The sequence below is a fragment of the Scophthalmus maximus genome, chromosome 3 (genome assembly GCF_022379125.1).
Source record: "Scophthalmus maximus strain ysfricsl-2021 chromosome 3, ASM2237912v1, whole genome shotgun sequence".
NCBI classification, from domain to species: Eukaryota; Metazoa; Chordata; class Actinopteri; order Pleuronectiformes; family Scophthalmidae; genus Scophthalmus; species Scophthalmus maximus.
This window is the reverse complement of record NC_061517.1, coordinates 5,576,839-5,599,428: the sequence shown is the minus strand read 5'-3', so window position 1 is coordinate 5,599,428 and position 22,590 is coordinate 5,576,839. Positions and strand designations below refer to the sequence as shown.

General features: G+C 41.1%; 1 protein-coding gene across 2 annotated transcripts in view; it reads right to left on the bottom strand.

Annotated features, from left to right (window-relative positions):
- Window positions 1–22,590, bottom strand: part of spryd3 (SPRY domain containing 3) — a 57,641-nt gene that overhangs the window by 33,208 nt on the left and 1,843 nt on the right. Inside the window, exons 1-6 of one of the 2 annotated variants that reach the window (XM_047330700.1) lie at window positions 21,219–21,282; window positions 20,674–20,749; window positions 18,954–20,494; window positions 17,590–17,714; window positions 14,252–14,387; window positions 13,966–14,154 (exon numbers count right to left, since the gene is read on the bottom strand). In XM_047330700.1, the coding sequence (XP_047186656.1) occupies window positions 13,966–14,154; window positions 14,252–14,387; window positions 17,590–17,711 (447 nt within the window). In that variant the 5' untranslated portion in view covers window positions 17,712–17,714; window positions 18,954–20,494; window positions 20,674–20,749; window positions 21,219–21,282. Of the gene's footprint in view, window positions 1–13,965; window positions 14,155–14,251; window positions 14,388–17,589; window positions 17,715–18,953; window positions 20,495–20,673; window positions 20,750–21,218; window positions 21,347–22,590 lie in introns of those variants that run through there. The other variant, XM_035645320.2, reaches the window with a different exon arrangement.

Below are 22,590 nucleotides of genomic sequence, written 5' to 3'. Positions count from 1 at the left end.
CTTCGCCTTCGATAGCTCAGTCGGCTTCATGGCCAGCTCTAGGAAGAGTCCTGGCTGTTCCAAACTTCTTTGATTCAAGAATTATGAAGACCACTATGCCTCTTTAGGTGCATCAATGCAGCAGATATTATGTTGTTGCCTTCCTCTGATTTGTGACTCAACTCAAACAGGTCTGTTGGAAACTCCTTCGACCTCATGGCTTGGTTTTTGCACCAATATGAATTTTCAGCTTCGAGACCTTTTATATAGACGCTTATATAAATACAATACGATTTTTTGGACTTCGATCAAGTGTGTAGACATATCTCAGAGGTGATCAAGAGATATGGGAAGCACCTGAGATAAATTTCAAGCATCATAGCAAATTAATACTTCAATGTCAATGTGATGGGTGTAAAAATGTAAACATCCATTTTCCCTTCGTCATTATGAAGTAATAAGTGTAGATTTATGCGGACATCTTTTTTTAGCATAGGGTTATGAAATAAAATGCGACACCTCCAACCCTTCACTGACACCTCATCACTCAGTGGCAATGTGGAGCTTTTCATCACCTTTTAATACATTCCTTTTTATTATCATTGTTACCACTGCTGAGAAGATGTTGCCCAAATTAACTTGCAGCTCCAATGCCAGCAAATATTTCCACCAGCGCTAATTTATTTAGACAAAGTCATAAAAAGTTACGGCTTTACAGGAACGTTGTGGAAAAACACAGCATTACTCTTGGATAAGAGCTAAGAGAATAACAAATTCAGTTATACTTCATGGTGCCAAAGTATTTTTTGTATCCTAGTGCTGATTAGTACCACTATTGAGAAGGAGGTGGATGAGAATTTTGTTTTTTTAATAGTATTGCCGAAAAAACACTGTTCTATATCACGACTACACCTTGAAAACCAATGTCATAATATTGAATTCAACAAGGGAGTCTAAGAAATACAGACAAACCAAAATGTACTTATATATGCATAATTTGCACCGGCTTTACTGGTTTAGTTGCCCTCGGTCATCGTCAGAAAGCACAGTTCGGTGATGGGACTTGAGAAACATGACAAAGTTCGGAAAACACATTGCAGGCTAATGGCTGAAATGAAATTAAGTCAGGGGATCACAGTCAATATCCAGCTCTAAGTGGAATAGATTTTTTAAAAGTTTTTTGTTTTTTGTGCAAAGAAATGCATAGCATTACGGGAGGTCGGAAAAATTCACGAGACCATTGCTTTAAGGACTTCAAAAGCATTTTGAGGAAAAAAATATGTTTAACTTTTTTTGTTTTCTGAAATCCCCCAATTGGGGCTTTAAACAAGATATAATTATTCCGCTTTCTTCCTGCAATATTAACGACAGCACTGCTTACATCAAAAGACACTAACACACAATGCAAATCTCTACACACCTCGAGGGAAAGGGAGTTTACAACCAGCTGTGTGACAAAAGCTGAAAACCAATGAGTTGCACGGTACTTCGGGTTTGGAAAGGCACCTTAACACAAATATGTTGTTATCTTAGAGTGTTTTACTGCCTAACTGCCAAAAAATATACACCAAGGAATGAGAGGAGATATTGTAGAAAGACTAAAAAGAGAACATTCATTCTGTGAATGCGTGAAAAACAGAATCTCAGAAAAGGACAACGGATAAAATTGAGCCAATGAAGGAGAAATCAAGATAACAATACATAATTGAATAACAGGACAGCAGTGTCATCTTCTGGTGACAAACACCAACAACTAGAGTCGAGCACTTAAAATGTGTCTATACTTCAGGGTCGAGGCGTTACACCCTACTAAAGGTCATCTGTTCGTAGAGACAGAGGTTACGCTGTAGGCTAATCGGGCGCCTTCTAAAAAGTGAAAGTACAAGTCTGGGCTACGGCAGGAATAAAAAAAGACATCATGCGTGGATCGCTATACATATGCTTGTATTTCTATAACTGGTTTCTGAAGCCAGGGAAGATTGTTGAGAGTGAATACAATGTTAAAAAAGTTGAACAAAGACTGTCCGTATTCTACTTCTCTTTAATAACACACATCTAGAAAAGCCATTACACCTAGACTTTCACCGCAATCACCGCTCCGAATGAATGAATCAGTAAATCACAGCAATTGCAAAGCTGTAGTCTCCTATTTAGAACTGAGACGAGGCAAAACAACGTCACAGAACCAGAGTTACGTACGCAGCCCACTGTTGTGCTGTGCCACAAAGTGAATGAAAGAAGGTAACCACAGTTACTGTTGGCAATACACAGTACACAATAAAACGGAGTACGCCCCTGGGTCAGTATCACTAAAATGTACAAATCCTGTCCACTTAATACAATTTTATATGCTTTTAGCCGAAGCCCAAGTAAAATGAAGTCAAAGATTTTGGAAAACAGAAATGTTTGGCTAATTGAATTATAATAAAAGGTTCATCTTAAAAAAACCAATGGCAACAAAAGTCAAGAGATTCCATTATTTTATTGGCTGGATTGCAACGACATGGCGAGTCCTTCAAAAGTGAATGTTCGTAACTGAGTGACGGACAGAGTTACAGCACTGGCCGGCCAAGTGTTGGTCTTTGGGCCGCATTATGTAATCAGGGAGTGCGACACATTTCAGGTGGCTGCTCCCTTACTCTCAGCTTCAATGTCAGGTGTTTGCAGAGTTCTGCCCATGTTTTCAATATCGATCTTACCATCTGTTTGTTTTTATTTATAGCTGAGATCACATACACTGCACTTCAACTTAAAAATAATATAATTGTTAATATTGTTATTTTTTGTGTTTTTGCACAGGGATCTAATCAAATTTGATGTATACTGTAATGAAAGCACAAAACTGTGCGTTAAACTGGTAGTAGATGCTAGTCTACAAATCAAAATGTCATAGACACTCTATGGCAGGATTAACTATTATTCCAGGTTTTCTCTGGTCTCCTTACGAAACACAGGTCCACTCCGCCACAGCCAGCCTACGCGCAGTCTGTCGACTTTCCTTGGATTAAGTTATTCCTAGTTTCCTCTTTTCTCACGCTGCTCAGGTTGGAGAACTAGAGCCAACCATGACAGTGCCACTGCGCGGCCTCGAAGGCTGCAACGACAAAATCTTGATGGGAAAGTTGTGAACTTTCATCCAAGAGCAGTGTCATGTTGGGATTCATGACTATTGTTCCCAGAGGAAGGAAGGAAACAGGCAACCTTTAGAGGGGGCGTTGGTATTACAGCTGGCTCTGGCAACTGGAAAAGGTACGATGACGAACAGAGTTATGATGATTATTACAATCTTGACAATAACTGGTCTGGTTCAAACTGACGTAAACTTGAAGCTATAGGGGTGAGGAACAGTTGCTCTGAGTGGATACAACATTTTTTTTTAAATCATGGCCACCTGTTCAGCACAAAAAAATATGTCAGAGGGTAAGACGCATACATCCTGAAGAGTTTTAATCACCACACGGATGGGAGAGGTGGGAAGAGGGGGGGGGAGCACAGGAGTTGTGCCAGCACACTTGGGAAAACTGATAACTGCAGACTCATGTGCTGTCCACTAACTTGTCGGCCCACTCATCCGCAGCTGAGGGGATTAACTTGGTGGGCACAACGACTGCTGTGACAACAGGAGGCAGAGGATTGGAGGCCTGCGTTCATACTGAGCCGCACGTACGCAATGGAGAGCCAGCCAAATTTCTCCTCTCAAGACAAACAACAGAGCAGTAGCATGGTGGCAAGCAAAGAAAAAGAAATCATAACTCATGTGGATTACAATGGAACATGTGTTTGCCTGAAACAACGTCAACTGAAAGTGGCAAAGAAAAGGTACAGAAAGAAAATCCATCTAGTAATCTTACAGAAATGTAGAAGTCAAATCATTTGGAAAAGAACATAAAATGTATTGGTGTTAAATAAAAGCCTTGAACCAAAAAAACTAACAGATCAATCAAATCTTTATGAACAGTGCTAATAGCTTGATTTATCAGAGGAGCTCAGGAACAAAACATCTGTTTTAGTTTGTCATGTGATCGAAATGTTCTCTTAGTTACAGTAACTTTCAGAGAAAGTCTTGTTGCGCTGACCTCTACTTGCTGAACGGTAAAAGTCTGTTTCACCGGTTGGCCGTTGTCACATTTAGGTCTGTATATTTGTGACCACACCCAGTTCTGAGGTGCACAATCTCGATACATATAACATTAAATTTTGACTAGCGCCATGTCAGTTTTTTTGCAATCAGACGTAGGATCGTGGAGGAGCTCTAACTGAGAGCTCGTCCATTGGGTGCCCAGCTAGACCTGCAACCATTGGGCGGACCAGCAGTCAATCATGTTGTATCCACGCTCCAATGCATGCCTTGGTTTATCATCTATTTTACTCTAAATGAGACCAAAATTTGAAACTAGAGATTGAACCATAAACTCCTCAGGAAATGCTTACTGACGTTATAAGTCAAGTTAGAAGCAGAGTCATTTTCTCATTGACTTCAATAGAAACTACATCTACTTTTAAATACAGTCTATGGTAAATAATCAATCAATAAAGCTAGTTTCACAAAGAGTTTCCCAGTTTCACTACAGGCAATCCATAAATAAATATGTGAAATAAAAACCATGCTGTTTTTTTTTTGCTCCTGCATACTCCGCATGGAGCCTAAATGAAAACTGTTTTCGTCTAGTCAGTCCAGCGTTGAAAGTGGTGCAACTATCACAATGTTCTTGTGAGCAGGTTGATTACATAGAACAGTTAGAAATTATGAGTTTGGCAGTATTTTTTTTTGTGCTTTTGGCCAACTACAAAAAATAATAATAACAACGACGTCTTGTTTTTTTATTTCGTCCAGATATTGAACTTGAAAAGAGACATCTGCTGAGCTCGGCAGCATAGCGCTTCATAAAGAAGAATAAAAAAAATTCTTCTGGGCTGTTGGAAGCATCATGGTACTGTTGATTTTAAAAGGGGGGGAGGAGAGGAGGTGATGTGACAGGTCATGACTCCTTCCTTCCCCTAAGACCGTCAATGATAATGATTAATGGATTATTTTCATCCCAACTCCACCCCATTGGACAAAACACAGGAGGGATGTCACAGCACCAGCACACTGGACGACACTTGACGTTCTGTACTCTCACTATCTGAATGAATGACAATTTTGCAAATCTCCGAGATTATTGATAGCGCATATGGTCATATACCATAATGTTTACTATTATAATAACACATTTTCCTGACCCTAAATCCTACATAAATTCAGGTAAAACACAGCGTGCGGGACTTTTTTCTCTGTCAGTATTTTTAATGTGCGGTAGTATGCCGGCAGCCCCTTGAATTCCTCTGACCATTTCAGACTGAATTTATTAACGCACCCATAACAAACAGCTGGCTAATGGTTACTTTTAATCATTAAACCATGTTTGTATAATTTAGTTATCTCCGTGTGTGGGTTCCAGTCTGCTCAGATATATAACACACCTGGGGCAACCACAGATGAACTTTGAGCCAAGCAGTGGAAAACTGTGCACTCCTCCGCCTGTCTGTGATGGTCTTTCCACAGATCGCTCCCGTTCGTTCCCTTACATGCCAAAGACATGTAGCAATGAGCATCGTGAACATTAGCGCTTTCTCTAAAACTGAGAGCAGAGCCGAAAATCCCTGATACCATGGTCTTGATTATTTTAACCCCCGTGGACCATTTAATACCAGGTTTCGGTACCCATCCCTAGTGGTCATGACGTAAATTGTTGACAAGGTAACACACCTGTTTACATCCTGGACATTCTTGACTTACTGTGCAGTTATAAATGGCTTTTTCTTCACCATACAAAGTGTTTTGTTCTAATCTACAAGACTTGTGCTCCTCCGTCTACTGGCTCATTTGCCAATGTCCCAGCTTCTGTATTGTCTGAGGCTCAGTATTATCTGGTCACCTCTTCACTCATCTTATGTACACACAACTCAGTTTTACTCATAACCCTGAGTACTCATAACCCTGAACAAGCTTCCGGACAAATTATTTAAAAATCCAAAAGTAACCTGAGAGTATCAAAAATAAAGGATGAACAAAATAAACCTGAAGGCTGCCAGAGTGAAAAAACCTCCCTGTGAGAGAAGTTTTCTTTTATAGCAAAACAATGTTAATGCAATATTTGATGACTGAGAAGAAATGAAGAGAGAAATAAATGGTAAATACTGCACTTAAATAACATTTTTCTAATTTGGTCAATTTACACCCGTGTTTCCAAAACTGGGACCGGGATCCCCCAATGATTTCCTGATATCAAATACATGTGAAAAACTATTAGAAATAGCATATTGTAATAGTTTTTGTTCGGTCATAACTTGACTACCAGCAGTGAAAGCAAAATGTTGTGAACACTTTCAGTCCGACCTTGTGGTCGGTCCAAGAAAAACAATCCCTCGTCTTACTTCAGCGTTGTTGATCAAGACAATCGGCAAGAACATGTACAGTGTACGTGAATGGTCACCTGATATGCGTTTTAAGGTGTTCAGTGTGCACAGATATTATTTCTAACACAGAGCTAAGACACTTGTGTGGACGGAGATCGTTTTAGTTTTAAAATGCCGTTTTGAAATGAAAAAAAAACATATTGGTATGGCAGTAGCCTTTGACTGGAGGAGCCGTGGATCAAATTAAGCCACAGCTGCCCCTGGGATGAGAGAGTTCTAAAACAGATGAACACGTGAGTAGACTGAATAGAGCAGGAGGGAAAATATTTGGCAAGGTAGGTATGATGATAGTGGGCAGAAAGCTAGGATCAGATACCCACCTATCTAAACAGGAGTGGCCACCTCCCCACCTCCCCCCACTGTAATGTAAACAATTCACAAAGGGACGACTTTGCTGCAGACAAGTTACTACCATCACCATTGTACGCCGTGCATTCTGCGGCTTTGCGCTTCTCAGTACTGCCTCATCAAAAGCATACCAGTCAGAAAAGTCATTCATCTTGCAGCAGTCTTTTCTGTCACCCTGTTTTTTTCCCCTCTCCTTTTAACAATCAGTAATGACAGCTATCATTCGGAACAGTGATTATCCACACTTATCATATAGCAACCTGTGAAAACGATTCCACTGTTTTGACCCAATGTTTGCAAGGTGCTGCTGGGTGAAGCAAACCATTGAAGAGCCACAGAGGTGTAATTCATCTGTGGCAACCCAACGATAGATCCGTAAGTCATCGGAAACCGCCACGACTGGAAATATCTGTTGCAAGCCGCATGTGTGAAAAAGAGGAGGGAAAATATTTCCATGCCTATTAAAATATACACCTCACAGCTCGGGGCTTGACAACTACAATGTTGTTGGAATCCATAGGAGTTTTGTATAGATGGAGCAAACGGGAGGAGGAGAGACGGGATGATACAAAGATAGAAGAGGAGAAAATTAGGATAGTGGAGACTAAACTAGGAGAGGAGAGATGAGGCTAGACGAGAACAAAATAAGTAATAATGAAGAGGAAAGGAAACAAGGGGAGAGGAGAAGAAACAAGGACAGAGGGGAGGAGAGAATTCAAGGATCCAAAGTAGACATTTGGAAAACTTGAGGCCGTCCAACACAGTTTCAGTCTTGGTTAAAACCACTCCATGAAGTGAATAAGAAGTCAAAACCAACACAGTGATTAAGTGAGACCACCTTGTGGCTGACATAATGTTCTCCCCTTAAAACCTAATCTTACCTCACTCTAATCCGAACATTTCTAGCCTTCAAAACAAACCTCCTCTTTCCCTTTTACTTGTCCTCCTATATTTTCATTTCCTCCGCCACACTTTCCTTTTCTTTCGCTTGTTCCTCTTCAGACCAAACTTTCTCTGTCGTGACAGGAAGCAGCTACTGTTACCACTTGGTCCCACAGCCTTCCCCACTCTTCAGGGTGAACTTGTCAGAGCTTGACAACGTTATCAGTATTATCAGTATTTTGAGTATTATCATCAACACAATGGTGACCACATCATGGACCTGGAGGCTAATGGCTGCTGGATCATTAGAAAGAAATTTAAAAAAAAAAAAATTAAAAAAGGGAGAGAAGAGAACTGAAAAAAAGAGAAAGAAATCACTGTTGGACTGTTGAGCCGACTGTGCGGCCGGGCGCCCCAGCTGTGAAAACCTCCAACCACATAAGAAAGAGTAAAAGATTCCTTAGAGTCCCCTTACTCCACTTATTGAATTTTTACAACCTGGTGGACTGCCAGGCACTTGGCTCTGGCAACACATTTCATGCCATTGCCACTCCTTGGTCCAGAAAAACAGAAAAAGAGAGACGGACAGAATAACAGAGAGCAAGACTCCCGATTGAATCGTCCTTCTCACCCACAGCAATCCACTTTCAGAGGAGACGATGGCCTCTGTGCTGCTGTATGTTTGTGTTTGTGTGTGTGTGTGTGTGTGTGTGTGTGTGTGTGTGTGAGAGAGACAGATGTTTGTGTACGACTGCGGACGGACAAGTTTATCAGGCAACCACATGCGGGACCCACACACAGCCTGGCCTTCATCTCTGCGGTGTCGACGAGAGACCTGCCTGTAGCCTTGTGGTTAACTTTTTGGAGTTGGAGCAGGGGGCGATGAGAGCTCACACCTCAACACAGAACAAAGGTGTTACAGTTCACTACTGTAAAGTGGTGGGGAATGCAGCGTTGTGATACATCTGATGACAAAGTTGTTTCTAACAATGAGCTCCATTCAAGTGGCTGATACAAGCTACTTGAATCATAGTTTAGTCTGTGTCTGAGAAAACAGCCCTGAACCTGAACAAATATCGTCATTATTAATCACTGTGTAAGGCTTTGGATTTGGCCTGAAGCAAGGATGGAAAAAAAAGTGTCATGTAATTCAACAAAGTGATTAATTAGCCGCATGGCTAATTTAGGGACGCCAATACCGCTCTGTCGGCTGGTTGGTCCACCTCTAGGTTCAGGCTGAAATATCTCAACTATTGAATGGATCAGTATGAAATTCAGTACAGACAATCACGGCGACAGGAGGGTGAAGACTAATATTGATCGACTTTTCCTTTATTACCACTATCTGGTTCCCATTTCTGGTTTTGGATGAAAAGTCTCAACAGCTGTTGGATGGACTAACATGAAAATATGGTGGAGACATTCATGTTCACTTGTGGCTAAAGACAAAAAAAAAAATACAGACAAAACTAAAAACATATTTCATCCTCAGCTTTACTTTGTGTTTAGTGAATTTGAAGTAAAAAACCAACGCAGGGAGACTAAACCACCCTGTGGTTGTGTTTTCTGCCCTTAAAGCCCAATTTCACCTCATTCTAATCCTGCTGCTCTAACGTTTATTAGTGTTAATAAGTCGATGTTAGCATGATAACATGTTAAATGAACATTAGCATGTTTACTTACATACTAACATACAGTCTACGAGAGTACTACAGTCTACGAGAGTACGATTCTTAAGGCCTCTATCAAACAGCATTTCACACAGACATCTGCAGACACGTAGTTGTTATTATCATACTTTATTCTAGTCCGCTTGGAGAAGCAAAGGCGCAGTTGGTGCCCTTACAGTGCAGCCACGACAAACTGGAGGGTACACGTACATCCGCAAAAAGCATAAGTGTAAAACCTCCAATGATTAAATTCATGACACGTCGTGGGCCCATGCTTACTCGCGAATGGGGAAAGTAAAACACTATAGCTCAAGTGACTCAATCTGTACTGTTGTCTGATGGCCAGATAGCTTTAGACACCCCCCTCATCCCATTTTCAATTTCTGACATATACCAATAATCAAACATTCATGCCCATTTCACGTAGTGACTGGTCAGCTGTGTGAAAGTGAGCACGAAGCCCAAGTTTTCTCTCTCTCTAGACCTCATTATGCAATGTTGATAGGAGTAAAAAAAAAAAAAATAATTAAATATTGAAATGTCTTCATGCATGTTGTCCAGGACAGACTAAAAATGTGCACAATTATTGGTTTCCCCTCTCAATGAAAGCCAGGTTTCCATTCTACCTTTGAGTCTTGACATTCAAAGATAACTTTCGATTTCTAACGTGGTTGGACAAGACGTCTCGAAAACTGGTTCTGACAGAACACTAACCCGCCCTTACAGTGTGTTTCCTGACAGCTCAAAGGGAATTTGAGAAATAAAGAAAACTACAACAGGAGCATGCTAGACATCAAATCTGCTCAGGAAAATAAGGAAAAACCTTTTCATATCATTTTCTACAAATACAAAAGTAGCCTTACCTCACTTGCTGCATCTCCAGATCAAAAACTGTGATCTGACACACCTGAGAAACTACAAACCTGATCAGGCTTGCAAGGAGGTAATTACAGTGAACAGAAAAATAAAAAACCCTGTAGTGTGCGATGTAACACAATGGTCCTGAAATAACCGTGTGTGAGAGAGAGGGGAGGATTCAATTCTATTGTAATTTTTGAGGCTGAAGTCTCTGTGCCATTAAAAACACAGATAGATTTTGATCTAGATATTAAATGTATTACTTGAATTCCAACCAAGACTTGAGTGGACTTGAAAAGGAAAACCAGAGATAACAATAGAGCTGAACACGTCTGCCCCTTTTCATGTTCTGCAACACTAATATCACGTTTGCCCTCATCACATCAAGCAACACAACAGTGTCGTCTGCATAGTCAATACCACGCAACCAATTCCTCCCTGTGGGATCAAATCCCGACTCCTCCTGAACTGCCGCCGCCATGTTCGCCAGCTGTGGTGACTCGTGTCTCTCCCGTCATCATGTATCAGTGACAGATCCAGTGACTCTCTCTCTCGCCAGCAGGTTATTGTGCACAACTTCACCACACCTGAGGCCGCCGCTGCCGCCTGTAAAGGCCCATGGCACGTTCTCTTTGTTGGACTGAAAGTCACCGTATACTCAACTGTATTGTATGTCGTCTTAACTTTTTGTGAATGTCATCTCAGCTTGTAATAGACGAGGAGCCATACCCGAAGTTTTAACTCTCTTTCAACTTGGATACAACCAGTCTAGACTAAAAATCTGAAACAACAACATGAACAGTAATCTCTCCTTCCGAAGCCCGAGACCAATGACATAAGAAACGTGTTTTGTTAGACAAAATTATTCAACAGAAATGACCTGTGCATTTCGAGTATAAATAATAGAAACAGCTTTCACCGCAGTCGAATTGCGTTTACGTCAAGATCATTACATTGCACGGTAACACATGCGTATCTATTTCTCTGGTCTGTGCATTGAACCTGTTCTTGAATCATCATGCGGATGAGAAATCAAATTAAAGATGGACGTTAGCATATCACTGTTACAGCTGCACAAATCTGTATTTTTATATCAGACAAAACGTCTTGTGAACTAGTTCTGACACAAACCGACCTTAACCGTGTCTTCTGACAGGTTGCAGAGGGAATTTGAGGGAATAATGCTCTTTTTTAAGCCTCTGTCTGAAACGCTTGGTTTTAGCTCCTGTCTCTTTAAGGCCCCTCCCCCTCCCAATGAAACCAAGTGTGCTCTGATTGGCCAGCTGGCCCACTTTGTTGTGATTGGTAACGCTTCCAACGCCTGTAGGAAGTTCTCCCGCTCTCGCTTTACCCGGCTTTGTTGGGGGCGTGCCAGAACAGCTGCTAGACATGCTTTATTCACGTCTGTAAACTGGTGATGTAACCATCTTACGGAAGCAGATGTCCAGACTACTGATGAGCTGTTTCAGGAGCTTCATGAGCAGTGATTTTTGTTGGGGAGAGGAGCTCCCTCACTGCAGAATGTAGGCTTTTTAACTTTGCAGACCTTTTACGTACACTAAAAACCTCTAACACACTAGAGGGAAAAGCTGAAAAAGCATAACATGTCTCCTTTAAGCTAATGTAGCTCTGTTTATGCACCAAACGTAGGCAGGCAAAGTAATCAACTAGTTGTTGAAAAGTTCAAATACCTTAGCTGGTTTAGAACGGTGGAGAGCAACAGAGCCATGAAGGAGGGTGAATATTCGATGTGCATGCATTAGTCACCAAAAACATCACTAAAATTTTATGGGGGCATGTCTTTCAGTTACAGATAAAGAGAAACCCAAAAGCAGTGTACTGTTTGAATTAGGTTTAATTACAATTTAGGGTTAGGGGTTAGGTTTTATTTGTGTATAATGGTATAATAACACACAGGACTACAAATTATGACTGCAATTAAAATGATTACAATTCATTACATTCTGCAACCACAGGCTGATGAATCAGACACATGATTTATATGTATTTCTATCTGTAGATTTTTTTTTTTTAAGTTGTTGTGTTACCCTGCTTGTGGGCCTTAAGATCTGCAAGCTGATTTGCCTTTTGAACTGAACCATTGCGTCATCCCCAACTATGATGTAGCAAAGACGGAATGAAAGACAACAGACTCGACGTCTTCGCTGACTGTCTGCTGTTTATCTTGTTACTGAACCTGGTGTCTGCAGAAGTCGGAGGAAAATCCCTGAGCTGATGTCATGAAACAATCTGCAAAAACAAAGGTGACCCAAATCCAGTCACGGCAAGATGATAAAAGCGACGGAGACGCAATAATTCAAATTCAAATTGTTGTGTCTGCAGCTCTCCCTGAAGAATTAAGCACGGTTGTCAACATGGAGGGATTTGCAAAAGAATGGCCAGTTGAATGATCGTGTGAGAGAACAAAACAAATTGCATTAGTATATATCCCTTTAACATTGCTCTTATTTCTCTAGTGTTTATATATAAATATAGTATATAATGAAATATAATCTATCCAATTTAAAAGACAGTTGCTAGTAAAACACACTAAACACACAGTAGGTTTCGTTTGTTTTCACATACCGTTTCCCATTTTTGAGAAAATTAAACAGATTACCACGTGATGGTAGAAAAACGTCTAACATTTTGCATTATGCTCTATCCTACAATCACAAACTTGACAGCAATATTTTTTTTAATTGGACCACACTTTGCATTCTCCTGCAGAGGACGAATGCAGACAGGAAATTTGCACAAAGGCAACACGCACAAACACGGATGTGAGTGACCTTCCGAAGAGACGGATTCCGAATCGCCATGAAAAACAACAGGCTCGTATCTAGAAGAGGAGCTACTTCGGTAGCGTGGACGTTGTGTGGTAATACGCAAGAATCATGTAAAACTCTGCTTAGTCACAAAAGTGTAGTGTGCAAAAGAAACCCCAAACTCAGATGCTGCATCTACAAAGACATGGATCTAATTTATGCGTTTGAGAAAATATGTTTTGTTATTACCCCTCGCCAAGGAGGTTATGTTTTTTCCCCTGTCTGTTGGTTGGTTTGCTGGTTTGTTTGTTTATCAGCAGCATCCTCAGAAACTACAGAAAACCTGTTGGAAGGATGGGACATGGGCCAAGAAAGACCCCATTCAAATTTGGTGTGGATCTGGACAAAGGGGCAGATCCAGGAATTTTCTCCATTGGGAGCAGTTTTTGACATTTTAACTGATTTCCAAGGGAATTATTTATGGATTCTGATGAAAAAAAATCTGGCATATTTAAGGGATTAATGTCTATTAGTGTGTGTAATTTGATTGAATTTAAGGAGACTGATGGGCCTTGGCGGAGGCATGATCTTTACTGAGAGACATTCTAGTCTGGATATGAAACGACCTCTATCACAATGTGAGATTTTGGTCATATCATTCAGCCCTAATACAGATTCTACATTATTAATGTATAGTCTTCAAGTTTGCAAATATGTGAAAGATTTGTTTTCTATTCTCTCTCAAATGAATAAATACTTTGTAGTTCATTTTGCTTAGCTGCTTAGTGGTAAGAGTAACACAGGGATTTTTAAACCCAAAGAAATACTACAACATGATTGCATGATTTTGTACTAAGCTGGGCTGAACAGATTTGTTCTAATCGACGAAAGGTGAAACTGAATACGATCCAATGTAATTCTCACTAAGGCAAATTCCCCCCCCCCCCAAAAAAAACTTGGAAGTATTCCATTTACTAATAGGGACTTTTTCTCCTTCTTACCGTGCCGCTCACCCTGACGTCATAAAGCCGACCCCAGTCATCTTCATGGCTGTCAACCATCATCATACTCTCGTCCTCCTCCAGGAGCCACTCGGCCTGCAGGTCAACCTTCACCTCCTCCCCCATGGAGTGCATCCCTACAGCAGGGAACAGCCCCTCCGCCAGCACGGGAACCTTGACTGAACCCACCTGAATAAGAGAGGCATGTAAGGAAACGGTGAGTGAAGAAACAGACATGAACAAACAAGGAAAGAGAGAGACGAAGACACCACATTACAACACCCACCTCTTTGCCATTTTTGGAGAAGAAGACTGTTGTAAAACCTGCTTCAGTATTTTCTGAGTGTATTCCACAGCCGATGCGGTCACCACGAGCACACTTTGGTCCAAACTGCTGCCCAACGGGGTTGCCATTGTACAACCTAAAAGGAGAGAAGAGATCAATATCGCCTAAACAAAAAATGCTAACTCACTGTTATTGCTCTACTTTGTGCTGCTAAAAAAATAACAATTCAATCATGAATATTTTTCCAGTGATTTGTTTGAAGTGACAGTAGAATTCACACATCGGTAACGATCACCTCCAAAGAAACAGAACTACACAACGGGGCAAGAACGGTCATTGTTCAGTTTCTAATGACATTAGCGATTGTTGTAAATGACGACATCACTAATCATGTAAAAAAAGGCTTGGTGATTTTGTCCTTTCCTCCATTACTTGACATACATGTCAAAGCCATTTTCCCTGCAAAAATTGTTTGTCACAAATGTAGCCCTTTACCACAAAGTGAATAAAAAAAGATAACTTTGGGCTTTATTAATAAATGCGGTGGTGACGTTAGCTCACCAAAGTAAAAGCTCCAACAATATGATCTTACATAGACGGTATGGAATGGGAATCTGTCTCACCAGACTTTGGGCACTAAATTTCTACTACTGAATTTTTTTCAGCATTTACATTATGTATGTGAATTTTTTGCCTCTGAATTCAACACTTCAAAATTTCAACAGCTGATTTTCATTTGTGTTTTTCAATGTTCACACATTCATAATCCAAAAATTCAAGTTATAAAATGAAAATCATATAAATTCGAGTTGCTCAAATTCGGTATGCCGATAGGTGTTGGAAAATTCGAATGCAACATCCGGGACACCAAGGATAAGCAATCGATTCTGTGTGAACCTCAAACCAACATGCAGCCAATAACTGTGGTAAAGGAAGGATAATCACAGATTCTGACTTTTCGGATCAATAGCTAACATACGAAACGTTATTAAAACACAAGCGAAGCCTCCTCCCAATCAGAGTGAGGTTCACAATGAGCTACAGTATGATTGCGCAAAGGCGCAGGGACCATTCACAAAGTGCAACGCCCAAAAGACTGCAAAAAATGTTATAGGCTCACTGCCATGCACTGTAGTGTTACCAAAATTACGAGGAGAACACTAATGTGTGAGGGGATTTATGGATCACAATTCATGGAGAGGTTTTTTTTTCATATATGCCCCTGTTAACAGTTGGACATGTATGAAATGCACTAAAATGCCAATTGATGGGAAAAAATATCTGTTGTCAGAAAATACAGATAATAAAGATAGAAATGAAGTTGAAAGTAAAATATTATTCAGCTGAGTAGTAAACCTGCACCATCAGTTATTTGTATGCTGACGCTCATTCAATGTCTAGCATACTACTGAAGAGGACTGTTGTGGGAGAACGAGTTGCGCTGGAGGGCGGACGACCATATAAAGAGAAGGAAGTACAAACACCGTTGGAACCTCGCATTAGCCGCAATCTGACCACTGACCTCTTGTCTCACTGTGATTACCTCTTACATACGTTTACCTCATTAGCTGGTCTCCTTTAATGACACAGTGAAAACAAAAAAAATATGTAAACACACTTTGAGGCATATAATTACAGCAACTGCTACGGCCTGATAATGTACAACACATCTGTCTAACGTTGCAGTGGTGTGTGGTGCCATCAACAGATTAAATCAGATGCTAAAACATCTACAGGCATCTACAGAATACCACAAATATAAATCCAGTCCTAAACCTGGCGCTAAACACAGAGCACAAAGTAAAAGTGCTTAGGACCCAGTTTAGGTTAAGTCAGTATTTTAGACATTTACCGTAACAGGCGCTCAGTATTAGTGTTCGACCGATATATCAGCCGGCCGATAGTATTGGCCGATGTTTGCGTTTTTTACGTGTATCGGGATCGGCCGATGCGCGGCTGCTACGTTCGCCGATAGTTTTTTTTGGGAGGGCAGATCCGGTCGCCTATCGGGCCAGGCCCCGCTCTCTCCGGAACCATTTACCCAGCGCCGTCGCGGTGCCTCTGCCCTAGACTTGGGTACCCGGCACACCCGCCGGGTACCTAACTCTCCCTTCTCCTCCGTAGAGCGGGAGGGGGATTCAATGTCTCCCACCCCGCTCTGCCGCCGCCGCCGCTGCTCCTCCTCCGACTTCTCGCTGGCTCCAGCCGGCTTAGTCGTGGGTCGCGGTGGACGGAGCGCCCGGTGGGTTTGTGTCTTTCTCCTTTTTCTCCAAACCCTTTGCCTCGTGGAAATTGACTTTTTAATCTCGGGGGGGGGGGGGATGTTCTCGCATCCTCCACGTCCTTGCGCTCTCTCTGCTCGTCGGCTGGCTCTTCTCCCTGCTCTCTGCTTCGGCAGGCTGGGACTGCCGGCGCACCCCGTCGGGCCCCGCACAGAGTCGGGCGCGGCTGCCGGTGGACTTTTTTAGTCTCCGCGCTGACCTCTACCCAGGGAGGCGAGCCACGGCCTTGGCCATAACCCCGCTTTGACTAAGACCTCAGATCAGACGAGACAACCCGCTGAATTTAATTCTATTTAACTATTAAATTGAGGGAGCAAAAGTAGTATTGGCTCCAAATATCGGCTCAAGAAAATCGGCAGTCCGTATCGGTCATCGGCTAAGGCTGATGAAAAAAAAATCGGTTTCGGCATAGGCCCTAAAAAATCTGTATCGGTCGATCCCTACTCAGTATATTTACAATTTCACTATCTACAAAATTACAACAAATTAGCTGATTAATCGATTATTCAATCCTTATAAAATGTACCTTTTTGACAACAAACAACTATCAATAATTAAGATCACACTTCAAGTAAGAATGCAAAGCATTCATGAGCTCAAGTTACTCAATCCCTGCTTCTTTTTCTCTTCTCTGTAGTATTGCAAATTCAATAATTTTGAGATTTCAAATAAAGACAAAAAAAGTGATCTTAAGATGTCACTTTGAGACAGTGTGATGTTCGTTTTACACCATTTATCTTATTCTACTACAACTTTACATACATTCATCAAGGAAAAAAAAAAGACACTGAGATAAATCTAGAATGAAAACAATCATTAGCTGAAGCCACACAAACAATACAGAGGCCTGCGAGGATCTGAGCCATTATTTCTTTATCAAATAAATGCTGGTCCAAGAAAAAATACCCAAAAGTAAGAACCTAGGTGAATTATATACGGAATTACGACTGCGGTTATTATGCGGATGCAGCAGCATCAGGCCACAATCCATTTTCCCAAACCAAGCAAGAAACCAGTGATGAACTGTAGTGTATAGATGACTGTGGTTTGACTTACTTGCCGTTGTCAGCGTGGTAAGCTACAGAGTATGGCAGCCAGCCAGGCTGGTGGTCCAGCCTGTAGAATTTAGGCACCAGGCCCACAGCAATGGTTCCCCTCACCCCTGTGTCCACTATCATCACCTACACACACACACACACACACACACACACACACACACACACACACACACACACACACACACACACACACACACACACACACACACACACACACACACACACACACACACACACACACACACACACACACACACACACACACACACACACACACACACACACACACACAGAAAGAGAGAAAGAAAACACTGTAACTACGACTGTGGCACCAGTTAACTAGTTCAATTTAAAACTGGAGCAGGTCCTAACTCACTCATGTGGGGAGAATTATAAAAAGAAAACATCATGAATTTACAGTCAAACCAAAATCAAAACACAAGTTTTATGTTTTACAGTGAGAAGCTTTACTAAGTTGCACCTTCAGTGGAAAACTGAACTCAGAAAAGTAAATGTCGGTCTTTCTTGACCCACTCAGGTTAATGGTTTTGTCCAAATACCCAGAGTCTGACTCTGCACACGAACGCAGCTGTCCATAGGGGAGATGTGCTGCTATGCTGGTTTTAGTAAACACCAACAATATGATGATATATTTTGTGTGAAAATAGTGAAACATCTGAGGCCTGTGCTACAAAGCAGGATTTGCGGTTATCGATGTAACTTCATGTTTAACCTGCTCCGGAGAAGCCAAGTCTGTCCAGAGTTATTTAATATATGTAGTGAAGACTGAATGAATCTGATAAAAAATGTATTAACAGTACTTTGTCATAATTGCTGTTGGGTAGGGTTTGATCCAACGCGAACACGGCATGGAATAATTTTACAACATTTTGCAAAAACAACAGTATTCCAGGAAAGTTTGATGTTTCAGGATTACTGTGATGATACCGTTTACCGTCATATTTTCAGACACAATAATGTCATTCAACATCAAAACCTCCAGCAGCAGAATTAGTTGTCGAATAATGATGATAATTCCCTTTAAATAATTAGGTAATGACTAGGTACAGGACAATAACCCCATGTGATGTGTCTGTTCCCTTCCTTTGTTGGTGATTTCTCCAAGTTGATACTCTATCCTTCTGGATTTTTCATCTTCTGTATCATTCCTGTCATGTCCTCTTCTGCTTTCAATTTACCTGCCTCTTTAATTATTCACCTCCCTCTGCCTCTTTAATTATTCACCTCCCTCTGATAGCCGTCTGCATGATTGCTATCAGCATATGAAACCAAACGACTTGTGTTTCCCTGACCAGGCCCGCTTGCTTTCCAGTTTGTCAATTTACAGATAATCCATTGTACCTATGCTTTGTGCAAGAAGTGAATTCTTTTCCGTGGCAGGTTTCCACTTCCACACCTAAACTGTTAAAATACCATGAATAAAAAAAACAACATGTGAGTTTACTTAGATTATGAAAGAGCAGGAATGTGCTCATCGATGAGCTGTTCAGTTATGTTGACATTAATGTTTATTAAACAGCTCTATTAAAATGTGTGGAATGCTGCAGATGTTCAGCTGGGCTCGAGGAAGACTGACGACACGACAACTGGAGAAAGTGCAGCGGCGCCGACAACAAAAGTGAAATGGATTCCTTGTGAAAGCAGAACGAGGGAGGAACACGAGGATAGCGGTGACGCATATGTCGACAGAAGCCTGACCTTTATGGGAATAAATGCTCCCAAATTTTCGAGATATCTGGGAAACTGACAGCCATGTGCGTCACTGAGTAGAGAAAAAATGTAGCATGAAACTCTGGGTGATAACCGTACTAAAATCCTCTTGTTTAAATGTCAGAGAGACCGGTGAGCCTCCAAAATGTGATTCTCATTTAAATATTAAAATTGTTATCTTAACGATTTGCATGCTAGGGCAGGAGAGACAGAGAGAGTGAGAGAGAGTGAGAGAGAGAGGGAGAGAGAGGGAGAGAGAGGGAGAGAGGGATCTGGAGGTCAGATGAGAATTTGACATCACATTCAGAAGAAATGTCATATCTGGCAGAAATCAGGAACTCCTCACAGCCATGATTTAAAAAAAATAAAAATGTCAAAGAACATTGCCAGCTTGTACAGAGTCTTAGTGAAACATATCGGATATGTTTCAACTCATGCCCCAAAGTTTTGTGCTTCTCACCTCAAGAAGGAGAAAATCTGAAAAGAATAGGGGGAGGAAGTAAATCATTTTCATGAGAGTTTGGTGTGGCTACAGGACTCTCAGTCTATTTGCAGGCCAGCAGAATGACGCAGGTTCCGCGGATAACGTACGGCCCGACGTTTCCTCCTGAATCCCTAAAACCCACGACAAGTAAGAATGCCTGCCGTCACCTGCAGTCTCTTTGACTGCACGTCACAAGGTCTTCCATGACATGCACCATCCACAAATAAGATCAGCTCATAAATAACACGCCGCAGACCTCGGCACACCTAATTTACGACAGAACTTTTGCAACTTTTTCCTGTGCTAAATCAACATGATCCTTTCCCCTTTTCTCTCTACTGTATGGATGAGGACTGGGTGCACAATGTAGGAGCATGTCAGCTTTGCTTAAATAAACGTCCAATGCTTTCTCCTTCTGCCAGTCTGCTGAAAAACACTGTGTGTTAGACTAATCTTTGTGCTCAGAGATACCACCTAACCCACACCCTATCCCTCATTCCAACGGAGCTAGGACATTTTTGAGGTAGTGGTTTTGCACTGGTGAACTGGGACTGTGGGGGGGCACTGAGAATTTAATATGAAGTTGAGAAAATTGTCAGGAACGGGATTCCAGGGGATAAAATTGCTGGCTCGATGGAAAAGCAATCTTGGGCACAACCAGGGGATGACGGTATGTGGGCCCATCAAACTGTGAATAACAAAGTTACAGATAGCAGCTTGTTGCGATCATGTCAACTAATGATGCACAAAAAAATTATTATAATAATAATAACAATCTTGGAGAGTTGACGGTCAGGTCTGGCAGAAATCAAGTTACAATAACAATGTCAGATGCTGATTTGCAGCCTTGGTATGAATGTGCCTTACCTCGAAATAATAATTTCCCTTCGATAAAGGATGGCCAGCCACATAGCAACCCACCTCTTCAGAGTTCCCTTGGTAACTAAAGAAAAGAAATCAAGAGGTTAACAATAGGTGACTACTAATCGGCTCAACTGCTGCGTGCACAATCAGAAACACGTCTCGAAGAAAAAACTACATCTTCAACAACTCAACAACATCAGTGTGATCAAACGAAACTTACATGTTCAACAAAACAAAAATGTAACTTGTGTCATTGTTGACATTGAAGATCTAAAACTGCTACTAATATATCAGACAACACATGATACGCACAAGCTGTATGAAAGCAAATTTTTTTTAAAGCTGGGGGGAAAAAATGTGGAGATAGAAGAAAACCTACATAACAGAGAAATTATTTGACAGTATGTTATAAATATGCTGCCAATGAGTAGGGACAGAAACCAACACAATTATAAAACAGAAGAATCTTTTAACATCAACTCAAATTCACCCAGTCCAACGAAGCCACAGAGCCACTTCAGTTCAATTCCCCACCCTACAGGACTGACCTGAGTGTTTCTCCATCCTTCTGCAACCTCATGTATCGTTCCTGTGCGGGGCGCCCGTCCCCAATGTCTCTGATTCGACGCCTCAGATTCAGGAGGCATCTGTGGTGCAGGACATTGATGTCATCCATCTGAATGAAGAAATAATGGGTCAGTCAAAAAAATGTATAAATAAGCACTCAACGGGCTGTGCAATGTTTTCTGCCCTGCCTGTTGCCTGAAGGGCAAAAAAGCTCAGAGGAAGCTAAATACACATCTCCTCCTCTTATTCCCTACACAGTAATTGGTTGAAAGTTTTAGATAAGTGCATTCTTTCCAGAAGCATCCACTTATTAAAGCATGAAGTCTTTTCATTTATCTTGTCATATCAAGATGTGACCATGATGAGGCAGATTCAGCCGGGAGCACTGCAATTTCTTTTCAGAATGATACGGATCAACAAAATTCTTCATATCGACGTTTTTTGACCTGTGGTTTTTCTCAGTAGGTGAGATAACAACTGAGTTACTATTTATTAGAGATGCTGCCTTGATATTTTAATTCATGCCTGACCCATTGAGACTCATATTTTAGAGTTAGAAAAAAAAGTCTGATAGCAAAAAATCAGCTGACAATTATCGTTTCATTTCTGCACGTATACATAACATCTACAACCTTGACACAGTCTTAATACAACCTTAATATATATTCGATTTTTTTTATTTTTTATTAGGGAGCAGGCAGTTTTACGGAGTTAAAATGGAACCTGTCAGTTCTGGTGGAGAAACTATGTATGATGGCTTTTTTAATAACAGCCAATGTTACTCTAGTTTTATTTTGAAGGTGCAAGGCTTCATGCATGCACAGCCACTCTACAGCTGTGTTGTGGACGTGTCAGCATATTTTGGATTAACAACTGACAAGGGCCGAGAAGAATTCAACAAAAGGCAGCTGCTAAAGTTCAGTGTTGAAATACTGGAGTGAAGCAACAAACTATGAAAACCATTTCATAAGACTCGACTACAGCTGCGGAACTAGAGGGCGTGTGTCGGTGGAAGCCTAAAAATGATGATAATATTTTGCTTATTTAATTAATAAAATAAAACCGTACGGAATTATTAAAAATGCTTTCAGCAATGCAAATCACTGCAGCAAAAAATGATTGTTTTCTCACTTGACCAATTTATTGTTTGGTCTATAATTCTTTTTTAAATAGTGAAAAATTCTGATCACAATTTCTGAAGGTGCAGACGTCATCACATTCCTGGTTTGATGCCAACAGTCCACACTGAACCCGTAAACAGTTGAGTGATGTAACCAGAGAACGTTTTTCTAAATTGTTGCATTGTTAGTTTTCTGTCAATTGCCTCATCAATCAATCAATCAATCAATAAAC